The following is a 16,581-nucleotide window of genomic DNA, read 5'->3' on the forward strand; positions in this document are numbered from 1 at the left end:
ACCTAGTCTACCAATATTTGTGAGTGGTATGAGGCATATCCGAAAGGCAAATCACGTAGTTTTGAAACTAGCAGGAAGGGGATGAGTAACGGGGTTTTTTCCCTACCACATACGCGTTGGCCAGTGCTTGGTCAAACACTAACGTAACCTCCATGGTCTAATCGACGCCGACCTCTGCATGCAACGATGGTGACCTCAAACTCGGCCGGAGGTAGATAGTGCAGCCACGTCAACAACACTACACTCTAAAACAAGGCCACTGCTGCCAAGGCGGATAGGCATGACCCTTGTGGAGGCTAAAGCGAGTTGAGCTTCGGAGATATCGCTGAGCTAGACCGTTGGTGTGTGGTGGTCTGTTTCCAAAGGTGCATCCGACATCGCTGAAACAATATTGCCGTCTCGAAAAGCGCTATCGCTCATGCCGTGCACGGAAAGGGAACGCAGCAGTTGGCATTCATCCGACGCCGATTGAAAGGTATAACATTCATTTACGTGGAAACGATCAAGCAATTTATATAAGATCCGCCGGCGCTTTTGTTAATACTATTCCTCCTGAGTCCTACGCACCTCTCCGAGAAGTTTCATCTGGTGTTTCTGGCTCCTCAAGCCCCTAGAGCTCATGAGGCTTGTACCAACAAGGTACCTATCCGAAGCAGCTTCTTCAGCGAGGTAGCTGAGGAGCGAGAGTTCGTTTGACATCCTTATCTTCTGACCGGAGGTCCTTATCAGCGTTGCTTTCGGGTCTAGCCCTGACACAATACACTGTTCCATCTAAACTTGCCAAATCGGTGTCAAAGTCTCTTTTACCAAGAAGAAGGAGAAGTTGATGCGTGAAACGAGCTGTGATGATGATTGACTAGGTCGCCGGTTTCCGACTTGGTTCTAAATTTATTAAGTGGTCGCTCAAAAATTGATTGAGCAGATTGGGGGGTGGGGTGCACATGGGCCAATTGAGAGCTTGCGATGCATTTTAGCAGTAGCAAAAACGTGAAACATTCAGGCTGGAAAGAAACGGAATTATCCGCCTATCTCTTTCCCCCCTACTGACGACTGGGAGGGACATGGACCCCCCACCCGTTCATGCGAAGGAGCCGGAAAGGTGAAGCCAGAAATCCCCGATTGAGCCTGCCCGACGGGGCCATTACACTTTAAGCGGTCGTCTTACGTAATGATGGCATTGGTAGCGGTGTGCCCACTGTTACCATACAATACATGGAACCTAGCGGAAGGAAAGAAGCCACACATACACCTTCAACTTCCACGCGATGAATGCCCAAAAGCCACATCGCTCAAAGGAAAGCAGTATCAGAATACATTCAGGCCACGTTATGATATTGAGAAGGATCCAGCCGCGCACACCGGCTCAGAGCGCCGTCCACAAATGGCCAATAGACCGCGTGGTAGGAGGCGGGTCTATTGAGTGAATGGTTACGTTCTAATCGGCCATGCTGTCATCGGTGTTGAGTTTTTTCTTAGAGGAAGAGTTTCAATCGATCGAACCGTAGCTTCTGCGCTTTCTTCCAGGAGTCATTGACCACTCGAGTCCCACAATAGCCCACAATTGAATTTGATCAGGATGAACTACGGGGCTACGTGTGTGGTTCCATGGATCCTTCTACATACCTGTCTCGGGCGCAGTTGGGTGAGGCTCGGACAGGCCTTGCCGGTTTTTCCTTTTTTTTATGGGCGTCAGCGTGTGTGTGGAGAGAAGGGCTCAACCTAAAACCCTTCTTGACAAGCTCGTTGCCCCCATCACGCGATCCCCAACAGCACAGCCACTCCACGTTAAACAGAGAAAAACAGATAGAGAGAGGCGGAGAGAGAGAGAGGCGGAAAGAAATTGTGGACCGGCCCGTTGCTTAGGAGAAGGACGGCTTTGGGTGTGTAGGCTTCTCAAAGGGTATATTCGCCTCAGCCTCATCACCCTCCTTGGCGAAGCCAACCAGAGCGTTTGGTTGAAGCCACCTCCTTGAATTGACTGCTCTGCAACATACATATTCTTTTAACCCGGAGCCTACGAACGTGTGCCCTGCTCCATCTGTCCTGGAGTTTTCAAGTGTAACAAAAATACACCATACTTCCCTACATCCCTCATCCAAATCCTGTCCCACCCACCTTTCCCATCCTGGCCCTTCTCTCCGATTCATACATACCTTATACATATTATATTCTCCGGATTTTCGACTGCCATACACTTCGAACTCAGTCAAATCCTTCTGGACCAACAAGCACAACCTTGTGCATTCGGCCCCCTGCAATTTTCACCGGAGTCGAGATTGACTGCTCCATAAGCGTTTCGGGAGATTCGGACGAACAAGTCTCACCTTCTAGCCCTCTGGCTCGAACACAGAGTTGATAGCGTGCCAGCGAGCTGACCGAGTCTCAACCAGCAGTTGATAACAGTGTATGTGTGCAGTCACTTCTAAGCCCCCAGTTTCTTAATATATTGTCTCCTCTGACACTCCAAAATCCCCCACTTGTTGTGGGTAAATCGAAAAACCGCTTGCACTATTTAATCCCCTCTTCGCTTGATACGCCGATTGAGCTCTAGCGGTTGGTCTGTATCCATCTACCTGCAATCCTGTACATGGATTTCTAATATTTTTTATATAAAATATCTCCCCTCCTTCATCACATTCCTTCTTCATATACTTGCATTCACACCCAACCACGCTCATTACTGAAACATTCCTGCCTCTTATAATTTTAGATATACAGAATTACTCACCCGGATAGTAGTAATTGTCTCATACAGAGCTCTTCGGGAGAAAAATATCATTTTGCTATGGAACTGTCTTCGTCGATCGTTCTCTCACCCCAGACGGTGCATAATAATCAATCCTCTGACCCCGGCCATCTACCCCCATCACAACACGTTCTGCACCAGCAATACCCCTCTAGCTCCAGCAGAGGCGCTAATGAAGCCGGTGATGAAGACACCAAGTATCCGATCTCGAATGCCTCGCACGCTCCCATCTACGACCAGTCTTACACCCATCTCTCGGTCCCTTCGGGGAATCCACAGACAAGCAGCTGCTTCAACCATCGGACAGAAACCATGAACAACGCTCCTCTAACTAAGCAGCAATCGCCTTCGCTCTCACAAAAATCAACACCCACGCCCCCACCTACCTCATCGCCATCCTCACCCTGTCACTCAGCACCCTCTAACTTGATCGACCTCAACTCGATTGTTTCGTTTTCTCAACTACTACAAAGAAAGGATGATGTGATTTTGGCACTAAAATATCGCTCAGGTGGTAAGTTTCTCCCCATTGCACGCTTGACCGTACTCCTTCACCGTCTGCTCGGGATACTCATCTGCCACATTTACTTTTCCAACAGACCATCTAGCCACCCAAGCTTTAGAGCTTTTGAGAGCGGGCCGAGAGCGGGTCAAGCGAATCACGGCAGCGGGCAGGGCAGCCACTGGGAAACCACCAGTGAAGCATATTCAAGAGCAATACCTGGCTGTCTTTAGCCGTTTCTCAGAATATTGTACCTCTCAAAATATCCCAACATGGCCCATCGAGCCAGTCCGAGTCGCTATCTGGGTACTGGCTATGCAAGAGAAATCGCCACCCACACCCGCTACCCTAAGACAGTACATAACTAGATTGGAGTTTACGTGTACGGTCACTGCTGGATTGTTTGAGCCTGAATTCGGAGCGTCCTCTCCTCTGAAAGGCAGCGCCCTACTTCGGGAACTTGTGAATCGAGACCTTCCCGGACAGCCCCCATCTCGGCAGCCTCGTTCGCCCTCGAGTTCAAAACCCATCCAGAAGCGTGGCCGTAGTCTGTCGACTTGCGAGACTGGAGAGCATTCTCTGACGCCGTCAGGCAAGAAATGGTCGAGGTTCGAAGGCGGTCCTGGGGAATTAGAGCGATACGATCACTATCTGTCCCCGTTCAGCCCTTCGGTCTCCTATCAAGCAACGTCACTGATCCCCCACCAGAGTAACCCTGAAATGTGGGCGGCCCACTCCGGTCATCAACCAGAGCATTATCCCAACGAGGTCCTGCATCATTGCCATCCGCATCCAGCAGTTCCCCAGCACTTTCATCCGGAATCAAATCACCACCTGGCACATCACCATTCTGCTGTCAACGGTCGCCCTCGCTCGCATGAAGTCGTCGGGAATTCTGTTCAGTTGCATCCCTCTCACCGAACCCTGCCCCCATATCCGAGAGGTTACCCTCATGAATACATCAACCCTCACGGAAATTCGCCTTTCCAATCCCACCATTCTATCATTCCACCCAACGGGGATAGCCGACACATTCCTGATCCCGCTTCTAATCAGTGGTCTTAACCCAATCAACTGGTTTCCTCTTGGACCAACAAAAAAAACATACGAAGCAGAATATTTACCCTGACATTTATGTACACTCTTAATCGTCCCCCGCCTAGACACGCTCGTCTGGAAACTAAAGGAAGAATAAATTCATTCTGGATGTAATGATCTGTTTGTCTCCCACTTAAAATTCGTACTAGGAGTCGTGTTTCGGTTTACTTCTTCATCCTTTTTTTTTACTATATGCATATGTTAGGCAGCCATCTATTTTCTTCTTTTCTTTCCTCTATTGCACCTATCTTTCTTTCTATCTCTTCTCTTTTTTTTGAATGGCTTGGATTGTTAAGGTTATATTTTCGCAATGGAATCTGGCATGCTTGGAAACGGAACTTTCTTTATAAGATTATTGAAGCTCTTCATCCTACTTTTTTTTCGTGAAATACGTGTAAAGAGTTCCTCAAATCCGATTCTTAATACAGCATGACTCGTTCTGTGATTACTTGTTTTCTTCGTTCTTGCTTCACCATAAATACCCTATCTTTCAGCAGCTACCACGTCCTTCACCTAGATTGTTGATCCTTTCTTCCATCGGTTTAGTAGACTTAATTGAGTTACCCAAAGACGGCCAATTGCACATTATTTCATTTCATCGCGAGATGTCATCTTCGTTGGCTAACTCTGGTTCCATTTGCACATCTCTCAATGGTTTTATTGAGTAGCTAAGCAGCTGCTCGAGGTTACACGCGCACAGTCATGCCAACATGTATGATCTAAGCGACCAGAAATTTTGATTTTTACTCTCTCTATGCTTGAACATTCTGCCTCCTGCCTCTTAAAACTGTTAGCAATGGGAGGGCTTCACCAGGACTTGAACAGGTCCGCTGTGGCTGGGACTCCTCCAGCTGGATGGGCCTGTGAGACCGTGGGTTTGGGTTTTCCTTTTAGTTCTTATTGAGAATCCCATTTTTATGACTCAGTTACTGCTCTTTGTGGCCGGCGGGCTGCGCTCGGAGAAGCAAAGGAAGGGATCAGGGAGTAAGCCTGACAGTGAGGGAGCAAAGCTACATCCCATTCGTAATAAATCTAATAAATTGCTCGAAACGTGCTTTAAGTAGTCTGAACTATGACTAGGTCCAACAACATACCGGTGTTGGTGATCAATATCTGATAATGAGATAACAGGATGAATTGTTCTCATGCAATAACCAAAAAATGGATGGGTTGTTGCTACACTTGCCAACTAAGCAATCGATCAGGAGAGTTACATTTTACCGATGATACATTGCACGAATCTGATCCGAGGAAGGGGGAAATCTATAATGGTAAAGCAACACAAAATCGTTCCTAACCAAAAGTGTGAAATAATTAAAACAGCTGGGTACAGATAATCCAAGCGATACACTTTGGTTGATAGACAATCCCCGCCCCACTTGAATGATAAGATGCGCCGATGAAAATCTAACAAAGTAAAACATGTAGATGCTGTGAAATGAATTACCAAGCTAAGGCTTGGTCGGTAGAACAAAGCAGAGGATTCACATCCTCGTCCATTTCAGTTAGAGGTGAGGAAACAAAAGAACTGTGGGTGGCGTTTTTCGAGTCGGTACTAGTCTTGGGGTCGAGATTTACATTTCCACCCTTAATTCGAATTGGTTTATCTTCATTTTCTGTTTTATCTTCTTCATCTTCTTGAGTTTCTTCTTTGATAACTAGTTCTTGTTGCTCTTGTTTGACAGGCTGATCAAGTTGAAAGAATCGTGATGATTTCAATATGGGGGACCCATGGTTAGCTGCTTTTTCATCACTGATATTGTGATCTGCTTCTTCCAATTTGATGGCAATATGAGCCTTTTGACTGCGACTCGAAAGCTTCTTCGGGCTTGGAGTTGAAGCAGTAGGTTTTTCCCTTTTTCCTGATTGGAGTTTCAGTTTCTGTCGATTGGCCTCAACCTTTGAGGATGGGCACAAGCCTTGGACTTTCCCCACGTCACAGTTCTCGCATTTCGGGCCAACCGGTAAACATATAACCTGCAACCACGGTTGAATTAAGATATAAGCGAAGCCAATCAAACTATGTATGTGTGCGATTGCTGTAGATGATGGCCTGATTACTGACTTGGCCAAATCCGACTAGCAGATGATTGATTTCTTGAAAGAGTCTGTTAAAGAATATAAGGAAGTTGAAATGGTCAGATTGTGGGATGACTGAAGGTGTGATATTAAAACGGAAAACAGAGAGAAATGATTGACTCTCTGGGCAACCAGCTCTCTAAATGTATCCGGGTAGCTTCAGGATCTGAAGTTTGAACCCAACCAAGCCGATTCGAAATCCTATGGACATGTGTATCCACCCCGATGCCTAAGTTGATTGACCATGCATTTGACAAGGCTAGGAACGCCATCTTCGGTCCAACGCCTGCATCGTAGAAAATGTGAGCTCAAGTGTAGATTTTGCTTTGTTACTCGGTGTGAATAGCGGTTCAGATAGCGGTTCACTCACCTTTGAGAGCGATCAATTCCTCTGTTGTGGTGAAGCAATCGAATAACATAGGGAAAGACAGTCAGTTTTTCGGACGCGAGAAAAAGGCCAAGATGAGCGTCTATCTACCTAACGTTTTTGGTACATCACTATCATGTTTCAAGAACAGGTCATCGGCCATTAACTTGATAAACTGGGCTTTCTTTTTCCAAAATCCGACTTTGTTGATACAGTTTTCGATCTCATTTAAGCTGGCGCTACGTAAGGAATCGACAGTCAAAGAGTCTTTAAGCTGAAGTCTCAGATTCAAGGTCGCTTGAGCAGTCACTTCGTCCTTGGTTTGGCTGCTCAACATGAGTGAAACTAAACAAGACAATCGTCGCTCTCGTTCGGATCTCTGCTTCAGTTGATCGATTTTTTCTTTGCTGATCGAATCGCTGCTGTCGATCTGGTTGAGATCCATATCACCCGCTTTGTCGCATCCCATCGTGTCTACCGGGGCAATAAACGTCTTTCTTTGCTCTTCGATTAATCGGTATGCTTCCTTCCATCTTGCCGGGGGTGGCACAGGGTCTAAGAGGGCCTGCTTGACGACGGTTTTTGTTTTCTTCTTCGTTGGCAATTTTTCGGGGGACGAGCTCAGGGCGGGGTGTGATCTTTTCGATGGCGAAACTGCCTTCGAGGGAGACCTCTTAGCGGATGATACCGGTGCTGAGTTAGCCGTTGATTGCAAAGCTTGTGTGTTAAGGCGAGTGCGAGGTGGCATCCTTTCTCGGTTGTTGTGCGCAATGGGACGAGAGGTATGTAAGAGACTAGAGCTGCTGCCATTCTGCTGCCATTCCGGATAAAGGTACGCTGATCATTGGGATCACCACTGCAAAAGGCACTCGAGTTCCCGGTTGCATGTATGCAAGTGCCGTCAAAGACACGGGGTCCCTCCCGAGTCCAGAACCTGCGCTACATGAATAGGGGGATTCAAAATTGATCCAGGAAGCGTTCCAGGTCAGATTTTCCAGGAAAAAAAATCGACCTGGAACACTTCCTGCGGACCTGCGCTCCTTCTTCCTATGCCTTTCCAGGTCCTCCAGGACGACAGGAGATCAGGAAAAATATAAGCGCACAAAGACATAAATTCAAACTTTTTTCTTGAACACCGGTCCCCCGGCTCTTCCCCCTATCCTGTCTTTTTTCGGCACCCATCACCACATCTTTGCTAGCAAAAAAATTCATACAACACCATGCCACCTAAGAAGAAGAACAATCCTACCTCCGCAACGTCCGCAACACCGATCAGCACCGCGAGCCAACCCAAGAAGAAGAAGCCCCCTGTAGCGTGGGACAAAGATGGTGAGGATGGCCGAGATTCTAGCATTCGCATCCTCCTTGACTGGCTCGCTGTTGAAGGCAACTACGAACAATGGCGCGGCGATACCAAGACCGGGTCAACCAAGTCCGCCCTAGCAAATGAAATCTTAGCATTGATGGTTGAAGCTGGTATCACCCACCGAGACAACAAAGGAGTGCAAACCAAAATGCAAGAGCTTCAAAACTCCTACTCAAAAGCTAACGACTTCCTCTGCAATACGGGCTCTGGCCTCCAGGAGGATGACATAGCCAATGGAACAACTACCCTCAAAAGTATGTACATTTTTTTCTGAAAATCTCTCCTCCGCTGCAACTTACTGTTTAACACCTTTCAGTTGCTTTGACAAAGATCTGTAAATATTGGGACAAACTTAGGCCCCGTTTGGCAGCAGTGATGTTATGTAATAACCACTGCTTTTCTATAACCGGGCCTCACCGAGGCCCATATCGTATCACTCGCATGTTTGGCAGATTTGAGGAGTTATGAGGGTCATCACGAGTTTCCTCATCACTCCTCATCATCCCCGCCATTTTCGATATAGTACCCCTGGGGGTGTATTTGGGGTGATATTGGCACCCTTACACAACACACAACCAACTCCACCTCTGTTACTCACCTCGATGGCCAGTACAGACTTTGTACCGGTCACCAAGCGGAGTACACACTCCAATCGATGGAAACGGTCATCGAGATTGATGACCGATCCAACACAATCGGCCATCAATGACCATCGGTCATCGAAGGGACTATGTATTCTCCTCAATGACCATTGGTCATCGAAGGGACTGTGTACAGATTCTCCACGATGACCATTGGTCATCCAAGGGACCATGTATTCCCATCGATGACCGATGGTCATCGATGGGACTATGTGTTCCCCAAAAGGGACTCTGTTATATTCCCTTCGATGACCGTGTACCGGCCATCGTTGAGAGGAGTTAAACACTCAATTGGCCTTGCCGGTATTTACCGGCCATGGAGCTTGTTATGTAGGCAAGCTGTAAGACGCGAGTGGCAGCCAAACACTCGTGTTATGTTGAAAGATATGAAATTCAAGAGTGATGTGCATCACATTAGGTAAGTGCACAACATCACATAACATGATTGCTGCCAAACGGGGCCTTAGTATCACCACGTGCAGTGCAATGAGTTATATCATGATGACTCATAACAGCCAGGATTTCAGCGCAGAGGTGATCCCTTACAGGTGTAGTACACCATTGAGCATAGTTGTTGTTCGCGGTGAGCCAATCCAGAAGGATTGTGATGCTGCTAGGTTGACCATTGATGCCATTGGTGTCCCAGGGAATTCCACGAAAAGATGAAGGCATTTCTTGGGGAGTTTCGGATCCGGAGTGTGTGAAAACTGTGACTTGAAAAGAATTTGCACCACTAGACGGTCTAATGGGATGCGCTTGTGGTTCTGGGGGGGGGGGGGGGGGGGGAAAGGTACAAGAAAGGGTTTTCCGTTCGGGACCCCGGAGGCATGGACGAAACACAAAGAACTATTGGATTAGTTCCAGGAGGCATGCTTCTGGATTTGAGTCCAGGAAAATTCCCCTTTTGGGGGTTTCAATGTAGAACCTCCAGGAAATTCTTTTTGGCAGTGTTTTATTTTTCCTGGAATTCCGACCTGGGACACTTCCTGGATCAATTTTGAATCCCCCTAATGCACCACGGGTGCAAAAAGATATTCCAAAGCCGGATTGAATCCGAGCTTAACAAAGCCTCTCCGAAGGAGAGGCTTACCTCTCAAGTCACACCATTGGCCCTGCAGACTCGAGAATTTCTGGCAAAAGAACATATATTTTCTTTTCAAAATATTTTTAAAAATAGTTTTTAGTTTATAATTTAGATGCAATGTGCTAGTATGTGGTGAAGTTTCTTATTTTTCAGACCTGTATGCTTGCACAAAGTGGCTGAAAATTTTTGAAGTAGCTGTTCTTACATGTTTCAGGTGCCAATTATAAATGATATTTGGCAATTATTTGGGAGATTTTTGAAATCTCCCTGATTGTTTTTTCCACTATTTTTTCGTTACCACATTTTTGTTTTGGGACCCAAATCACCTAGAGGAGGTGATTTGGACCAGAAAATTTTCAAAATTTTCATTTTGGGGCCGAGTACAGCCATACTGCAGATGTATTCAGCGGTACAACTGAGTTGGCATTGAATCTTGAATACACCACCGCATGGCAGTGGTTTTGAAAATTCTCTAGGGCCAATATCCCTTTCCAACCAGCAACAATCCCCGTCCATCCCCCATATCCCAATCCACACCAACAAACCATGATTCCATGATGGCACCCACGAGATCAGGGATGCCATGGAGCCGTTCAAAAGATTATTTGATGGAAGCCCACTGGTTGGGTTTTTCAAAAGCGGGCCAGCTATGAAGGCCCCAATTAGAGAAAAATATTGCCGCTGTTGACCGAGTAGCAGCAGAAAAAGAAACTACACACCTGACTGAGCGATTACTCAGGACCCGGATCACCGAGCCACCAGAAGTCATCCAGTGACATGCAGAAGTACTCCACAAACCGCACCGGGGGTATGCGGTCATCATTCCACAGCTCCCAGCGATTGGGGCTCTTGAAGGCATCGCGGCGGGCTTGTACATAGACAGTGTTGGGGGCATTCTCCTTGTGTTGATCCAGATGCCAGAGGGCATAAATGTGAAGTGGGCTGGGTTCAAGGTAAGGCGGGAGCATTTTGTGAAGGTCGGGCTTGTGGTTGATGGCAACTTGGTGGGGGGAAAGCGCTGTACTTTGGGAAAGCACCAGCGGTTCATAATTGCGCCTTTATTTGAGGCATTTTTGAAACCATTTTGGGCTGGTATTCTGTAACCAAAAATGAAATCGTGCCAAATTCAAAAAAGTTTGGAAAAAGTTCCAAAAAAACTCCAAATATCATTTATAATTGGCGCCTCATTACTCAATGAATTATTTGAAATTTTTGGGCTCTGGGAACCTTGGTTTTTAGGCGCCCAAATCCTACATTTCTTCTGGTTTTTAATGACTTTTTTAGGGGGTTAATACACGTACCCGGTTTTTCCGCGTCTGTACCCAGTTTTTGCGTACCCCCATTTCCACGCACGTACCCGGTTTTTTTATACTCATTTATACAAGACACAAATAATAGGGGGGTTCATGTTAGGCTGATTTCGAAATCAGTCAAAAAACCTTGTTAAAAATTGATGGCTGCTCATGCAGGTCTATGCAAGGATATTCTAGAAAATAAATAGAGTTCTCAGCAAGACCTCCCCTTTGAAGGCCTTGTTGAAGGGAATGCTTATGCAGTATTTTTTTTAAGTTTATGCAGGAAGTGTGCATGAGATTTGAAACCATCCGTGACAAGCAGCCGAAATCAGGCTAACGTGAACCCCCCTAATATCAAAATTCATCTCAAATGATGAACATGATTGTCATGCAATCCGAACTTCAAAAAAACTATTTTTTAATTTGGACCTACTTTGCGCACAGCCCGACGTCAAGCCCGCTGTGCGCACAAGCCGAAAAATACTTTGCGCACAGTGACTTCCCCCGAAAGAAGGAGGTGATTTTTCCGGATTATGGATCAAAAGAGGGGGTTTTACTTGCCCCCTCCAAAACTATTGGATTTTTTGAAGGTGTCCTTGTGATGTAAAAAAAAAAAAAAAATTAAAAAAAGGCACCCGCTACCCCAATAGCCCACCCCAGGGCCTTTGTACCTGCTCAAACTTAAGGGCCTGTACCATAGCTTTCCGGGGATTTGACCCTCGGATTCCGCACCCCCAAATATTATGTTCTGCTGGGATTCCGTTTGCCCCTTGGATTCCCTGAGTCCACAATCCAAGGTGTGCCAAAAGGCGTACCACGGAACCACCGATTTGTCAACGTGGAAGTCACTCCCCGGTCATCAAAGAGAGTGATTACTCCTCCCCAATTCCGTTCCGTTCCGGTCATCGAGGGGATGATGTACTCCTCTCAATGTCCGGAACAAACTGGTCATCGAGGGGATAATGTACTCCTCTAAATGACTTGCTCCCCTCAATGACTCGCTCCTCTCGATGGCCGGCATTCCGGCCATTGAGGGGACTGATTACTTGTCTTGATGACCGGAGCTCTCTATGTCTGCTCCGTTCCGGTCATTGAGGGGATGAAGTAATGCCTTCAATGACCGGAACAAGCTGGCCATTGAGGGGAGTGATTCCTCTTCTTGATGACCGGAACGAGCCGGCCATTGAGGGGAGTGATTACTCTTCTCAATGACCGGAACAAAAGCAATACATCTTCCCCTTGATGTCTGGAACAAACCGGCCATTGAGGGGAGTGATTAGTTCTCCTGATGACCGCTCCGTTCCGGTCATCAAGGGGATGATGGACATCTCTCGATGACCGGAACAAGCCGGCCATCAAGAGGAGTGATGACAGGTGATGACTCTTCTGGATGATGGAACAAACCGGCCATCAAGAATCTGGTGGATGGTCTTATGTGTATGGTGTTGCAAGCGCGTCTGGGCACTTACCCAACTCCCGCTTGGCCGAGTGCCTCTGGGGGTTGGGTATGTGCCCAGCGGGCTTGATTGGGCAGGTTGCGCGGGGGGCAGAGCTTGGCACACAGCCAAGTCCCGCTTGGCCGAGATCAAGCTCTGGGCCAAGGGGATCTGTGACTTGGCATGCAACACGCCGGTCATCAGATGCCGGCCCTTGTCTCTGCCTCAAAAGGCAAGAACAATGTGCCCTTGAGGAGGGGAAACGTTCTCCCTTCTCGACATTGCACATTGGACATCAACAAGGGAGCTTTTCCTTCTCGATGGCCGGTCTGTAGGCTGGTCATTGCGGAGGAAAGACTCCCTTTGCGGTGGTCAATACTTGTATTGATCATCAGGAAGGGAGTCTTCCCTTCTTGATGACCAGTTTGTAGACCAACCATCAAGGAGGGAAACTTCTCTCCTTGATGGCCGGCACAGCGTTTGGCCTGCGTGGCACCCTCGCTTGAACTCGGCCCAGCGGGGATTTGTCCCAAACCTCCCCAACTTTGGACTGTGCCAAGCGGGGGTTGGATGTGTGCCACCCACGCTTTGGGATTGGCCAAGCTGGCTTTAGGGTCGGCCACGCGCGCTTGGCCTTTTTTCGGCCGAACTTTGGTGAGTGCCCAGACACACTTGCAACACTATATATACATATGTATGTACATACAATGTATTTGATGGTCCAAGGACCAGGGAAGGGGGAGTGAGGGAGGGGAGTGCAGAATCCGAGGCAAAAAAATAGGGGGGAGCCGTTTTTCCAAACTGAGGAAAACAGCCTGTTTTCCCCGGATTATGAGGTTGACAAATAAGCGCTATGGTACTCCGGATTCTGGGCCGCTCGGATTTCACAGAAAGTTGTGAATCCCGGGCGAGATCCTTGGAATCCGCGGGCTATGGTACAGGCCTAAGTGGTCGGGTACCCAGCCCCTCGAAAAGAAAGTTCCAGGGGCAGCAGCTCCGGGCCCGGCTATCCCCCAGCCGCCGCGCCGATGGCCGGCACAGGCCGTCGAGCGGAGTTGCACACTCCCCCGATGACCGGCCAGCACATGCGTGCATGTGGCACAAATTACCGGTCATCGAGGGGATTACGTACTCCTCTCGATGGCCAATCTATCCCGGTCATCGAGTGGAGTACATACTTCCCTCGATGACCGGGTCCGTTCCGGTCATCGAGAGGAATGTTCACTCCTCTCGACGACCAGAGTAATCGGGTCACCGAGGGGAGTGTACTCCTCTCGATGGTCGGAACAGGGCGTCCATCGAGACGAGTACAGCCTTCCCTCGATGACCGAGTCCGTTCCGGTCATCGAGGGGAGTGTTCACTCCTCTCGGCAACCGGAGCAACCAGTTCACCAAGCTCCGGTCGTCGAGAGGAGTGAACATTCCTCTCGATGACCGGAACGGACCCGGTCATCGAGGGAAGGATGTACTCCTCTCGATGACCGGCATGGACCCGGTCATCGAGAGGAGTACATACTCCCCTCGATGACCCGATTACTCCGGTCATCGAGAGGAGTGAACACTCCCCTCGATTACAGGAACGGACCCGGTCATCGAGGGAAGTATGTAATCCACTCGATGACCGGGACAGAGTGGCCATCGAGAGGAGTACATATTGCCCTCGATGACCGGGACAGAGTGGCCATCGAGAGGAGTACATATTGCCCTCGATGACCGGTAATTAGTGCTAGATGCACACATGTGTGCTGGCCGGCCGGTCATCGGGGGAGTGTGTAACCCCGCTCGACGGCCTGTGCCGGCCATCGGCGCGGCGGCTGGGGCCCGGAGCTGCTGCCCCTCGAACTGGCTGCGACCGTTTAAGTCTTAGCAGGTGCAAAGTCCCCGGGGTGGGCTATCGGGGTAGCGGGTGCCTTTTTTTGGATATTAATTATTGTGTTTTTACTAAAGCTTGGGCCCCGTTTGGAGCCAATATAAATATAGGTGATATAATCATTTGTAAATTCAATAAAAGATACAAAACTCAACATAAAGAATCCAATTTTTTTTTGTAGGAAACCTACAGTACTGGTCTCATCAACTATGAAGTCAGATTTAACTGATTCAGCCATCTTCAGCACCATAATACCATTATATTGCTTTGTTTTGGTCAAAAGCGATATAATGGTACTACAGTACTGAATATGGCTGAATCAGTTGAATCTTACTTCATAATTGAAGAGACTAGTATTGTAGGTTGCCTAGAAAAAATATTTGGAGGCTTTATGTTGAATTTTGTAGTTTTCATTGAATTAACCAATGATTATATCACCTATATTTATATTGGCTCCAAACAAAGCCTTGGACTTTCCAAGTTTTTCTGGATGGTAAGGTTATGGACTCCGGGGCACAGCACCAGTTTGATCTTTGGGTTTCTGCCATACACAGCGTTGGGGGAATCAGTCTCAGCTGTGATTGGATGGTACGGTCAGGAGCCGGCACCCATCATCCATCCCACCGATATCAATTGACGACGCCTCCGCCAATCAATTTCACCCCCAGCCGCACTCAAGACCGCCAGGAACTTCCAGCGGAAAGGAAGCATCCAAAGATTCAAGATGGCCAACTGCACCATTCTCCCGCCCAAGGTCCTTGCCGCCAACAAATCTAGAATCAACCTTTTTGGTTGTTGGGACTCCACCGATGTCAAAGCTTTGGCCCTCACACCACTGGTTGTTATGCCGCCTTGAAATTTTGAAAGGCTCAGGTGCCAATCATTGAGCAACTCATCAACACCTTGATGATGAAGGTGATTTTAACTTCATCCAACGCCTCCAACCTTCAGCCAGATATTCAAACTTTCAAACATGCAACTAAGAATCCTGGCATACAACAATTTCTCTAGGGACAAAACAACGGAAAGATGCAGATGGCTGTCCGGATCGTCGCCCCCGCCTTCGAGATCATCCACCTCCTCACCAACCAAAACCCCATCCAAATTCTGGTTGATGCAATCGATAACACCGGTCCCCAAGAAGACTCTACTCGTATTGGCTCTCAGGGAACTGTCCGTCAACAGCCTGTCGATGTCTCTCCCTTATGACTGTCAACCAATCAATATCAGTCTCCCAAAGATGAGATTGAGCTTGTAAGGCGGCAATCCTGATAATTTTGTTGTGTTTGCAGATCGGATACCCCAGCGGAACTTGCCCTGGTTGAACAAGTGGCCGAGGCGGCAGAAGCTCACTCAGGGGTAGCCTGCAACCACTGGGCCATGGGAGGCAAAGGTGTGATCAATCTTGCCAAGGCGCTGATTGCCGCATGCGAGGGACCGTCAAACAAAACCTTCAAGTTCCTCTACGAGCTCGACCAGCCGTTGAAGGCCAAGATCGAGAAGATTGCCTTGGAGATGTACGGCGCTCAGGGTGTCAGCTACAGCAAGGAGGCCAAGAGTCAGATTGCGGCTTACAGGAAGCAAGGCTTTGGCGGATTCCTGATCTATATGGCCAAGACTCATCTGTCCTTGAGTCATGATCCTAAACTGAAAGGTCAGTGGATCTTGCATCCAACATGTTTTGTTTTGCCGAGATTCTTGTTCTAACCCCGCAAGATTGATTTGTTTATAGGCTTCACTTTCCCTATCCGCATGATCAAGATGTCTGCTGGTGCTGGATTCTTGTACTCAATCGTTGGAGAGATGTAAGTCAACATGCCAACTTTTAGTTTGGATGGGCTGGTCTTTGAGGAAATGAGTGATTTATGATTGTCTGATTTTTGATTTGTTGTATGCAAGCAAACCATGCCCGGATTGAGCACCCGCCCGGAGGACATCGACCTAGCCGCTGGGAAGAGTGAACCATGCCACCGCTCTCTTGACTATTGGTGTTAGCTATTAACAAAAACCCTGGACGACAAAATTTTTGGAAATAAGGAGTTATTAAATTGTTGTTTGAGCTTGTTAAACATATTGAGATGAAGGAGCCCATCAGAA

General features: G+C 47.9%; 3 protein-coding genes across 3 annotated transcripts; 2 read left to right on the forward strand and 1 right to left on the reverse strand.

Annotated features, from left to right (window-relative positions):
- Positions 1 to 2,785: 2,785 nt before the first annotated feature.
- On the forward strand, positions 2,786 to 4,313 carry PtA15_7A179 (uncharacterized protein; the record flags this gene model as incomplete). Its single annotated transcript, XM_053170758.1, has 2 exons — positions 2,786 to 3,260; positions 3,346 to 4,313. The coding sequence occupies 2 exons, from the start codon at positions 2,786 to 2,788 to the stop codon at positions 4,311 to 4,313; spliced, it is 1,443 nt and encodes a 480-aa protein (XP_053022008.1).
- Positions 4,314 to 5,789: 1,476 nt separating this feature from the next.
- On the reverse strand, positions 5,790 to 7,540 carry PtA15_7A180 (uncharacterized protein; the record flags this gene model as incomplete). Its single annotated transcript, XM_053170760.1, has 5 exons — positions 5,790 to 6,323; positions 6,412 to 6,454; positions 6,546 to 6,711; positions 6,796 to 6,816; positions 6,904 to 7,540. The coding sequence occupies 5 exons, from the start codon at positions 7,538 to 7,540 to the stop codon at positions 5,790 to 5,792; spliced, it is 1,401 nt and encodes a 466-aa protein (XP_053022009.1).
- A 7,850-nt stretch (positions 7,541 to 15,390) lies between these two features.
- On the forward strand, positions 15,391 to 16,293 carry PtA15_7A181 (uncharacterized protein; the record flags this gene model as incomplete). Its single annotated transcript, XM_053170761.1, has 4 exons — positions 15,391 to 15,399; positions 15,496 to 15,661; positions 15,791 to 16,138; positions 16,217 to 16,293. 4 exons carry the CDS (start codon positions 15,391 to 15,393, stop codon positions 16,291 to 16,293), a joined length of 600 nt encoding a protein of 199 aa, XP_053022010.1.
- Between the last annotated feature and the right edge of the window lie 288 nt (positions 16,294 to 16,581).

This window comes from Puccinia triticina, chromosome 7A (assembly GCF_026914185.1).
Source record: "Puccinia triticina chromosome 7A, complete sequence".
NCBI classification, from domain to species: domain Eukaryota; kingdom Fungi; phylum Basidiomycota; class Pucciniomycetes; order Pucciniales; family Pucciniaceae; genus Puccinia; species Puccinia triticina.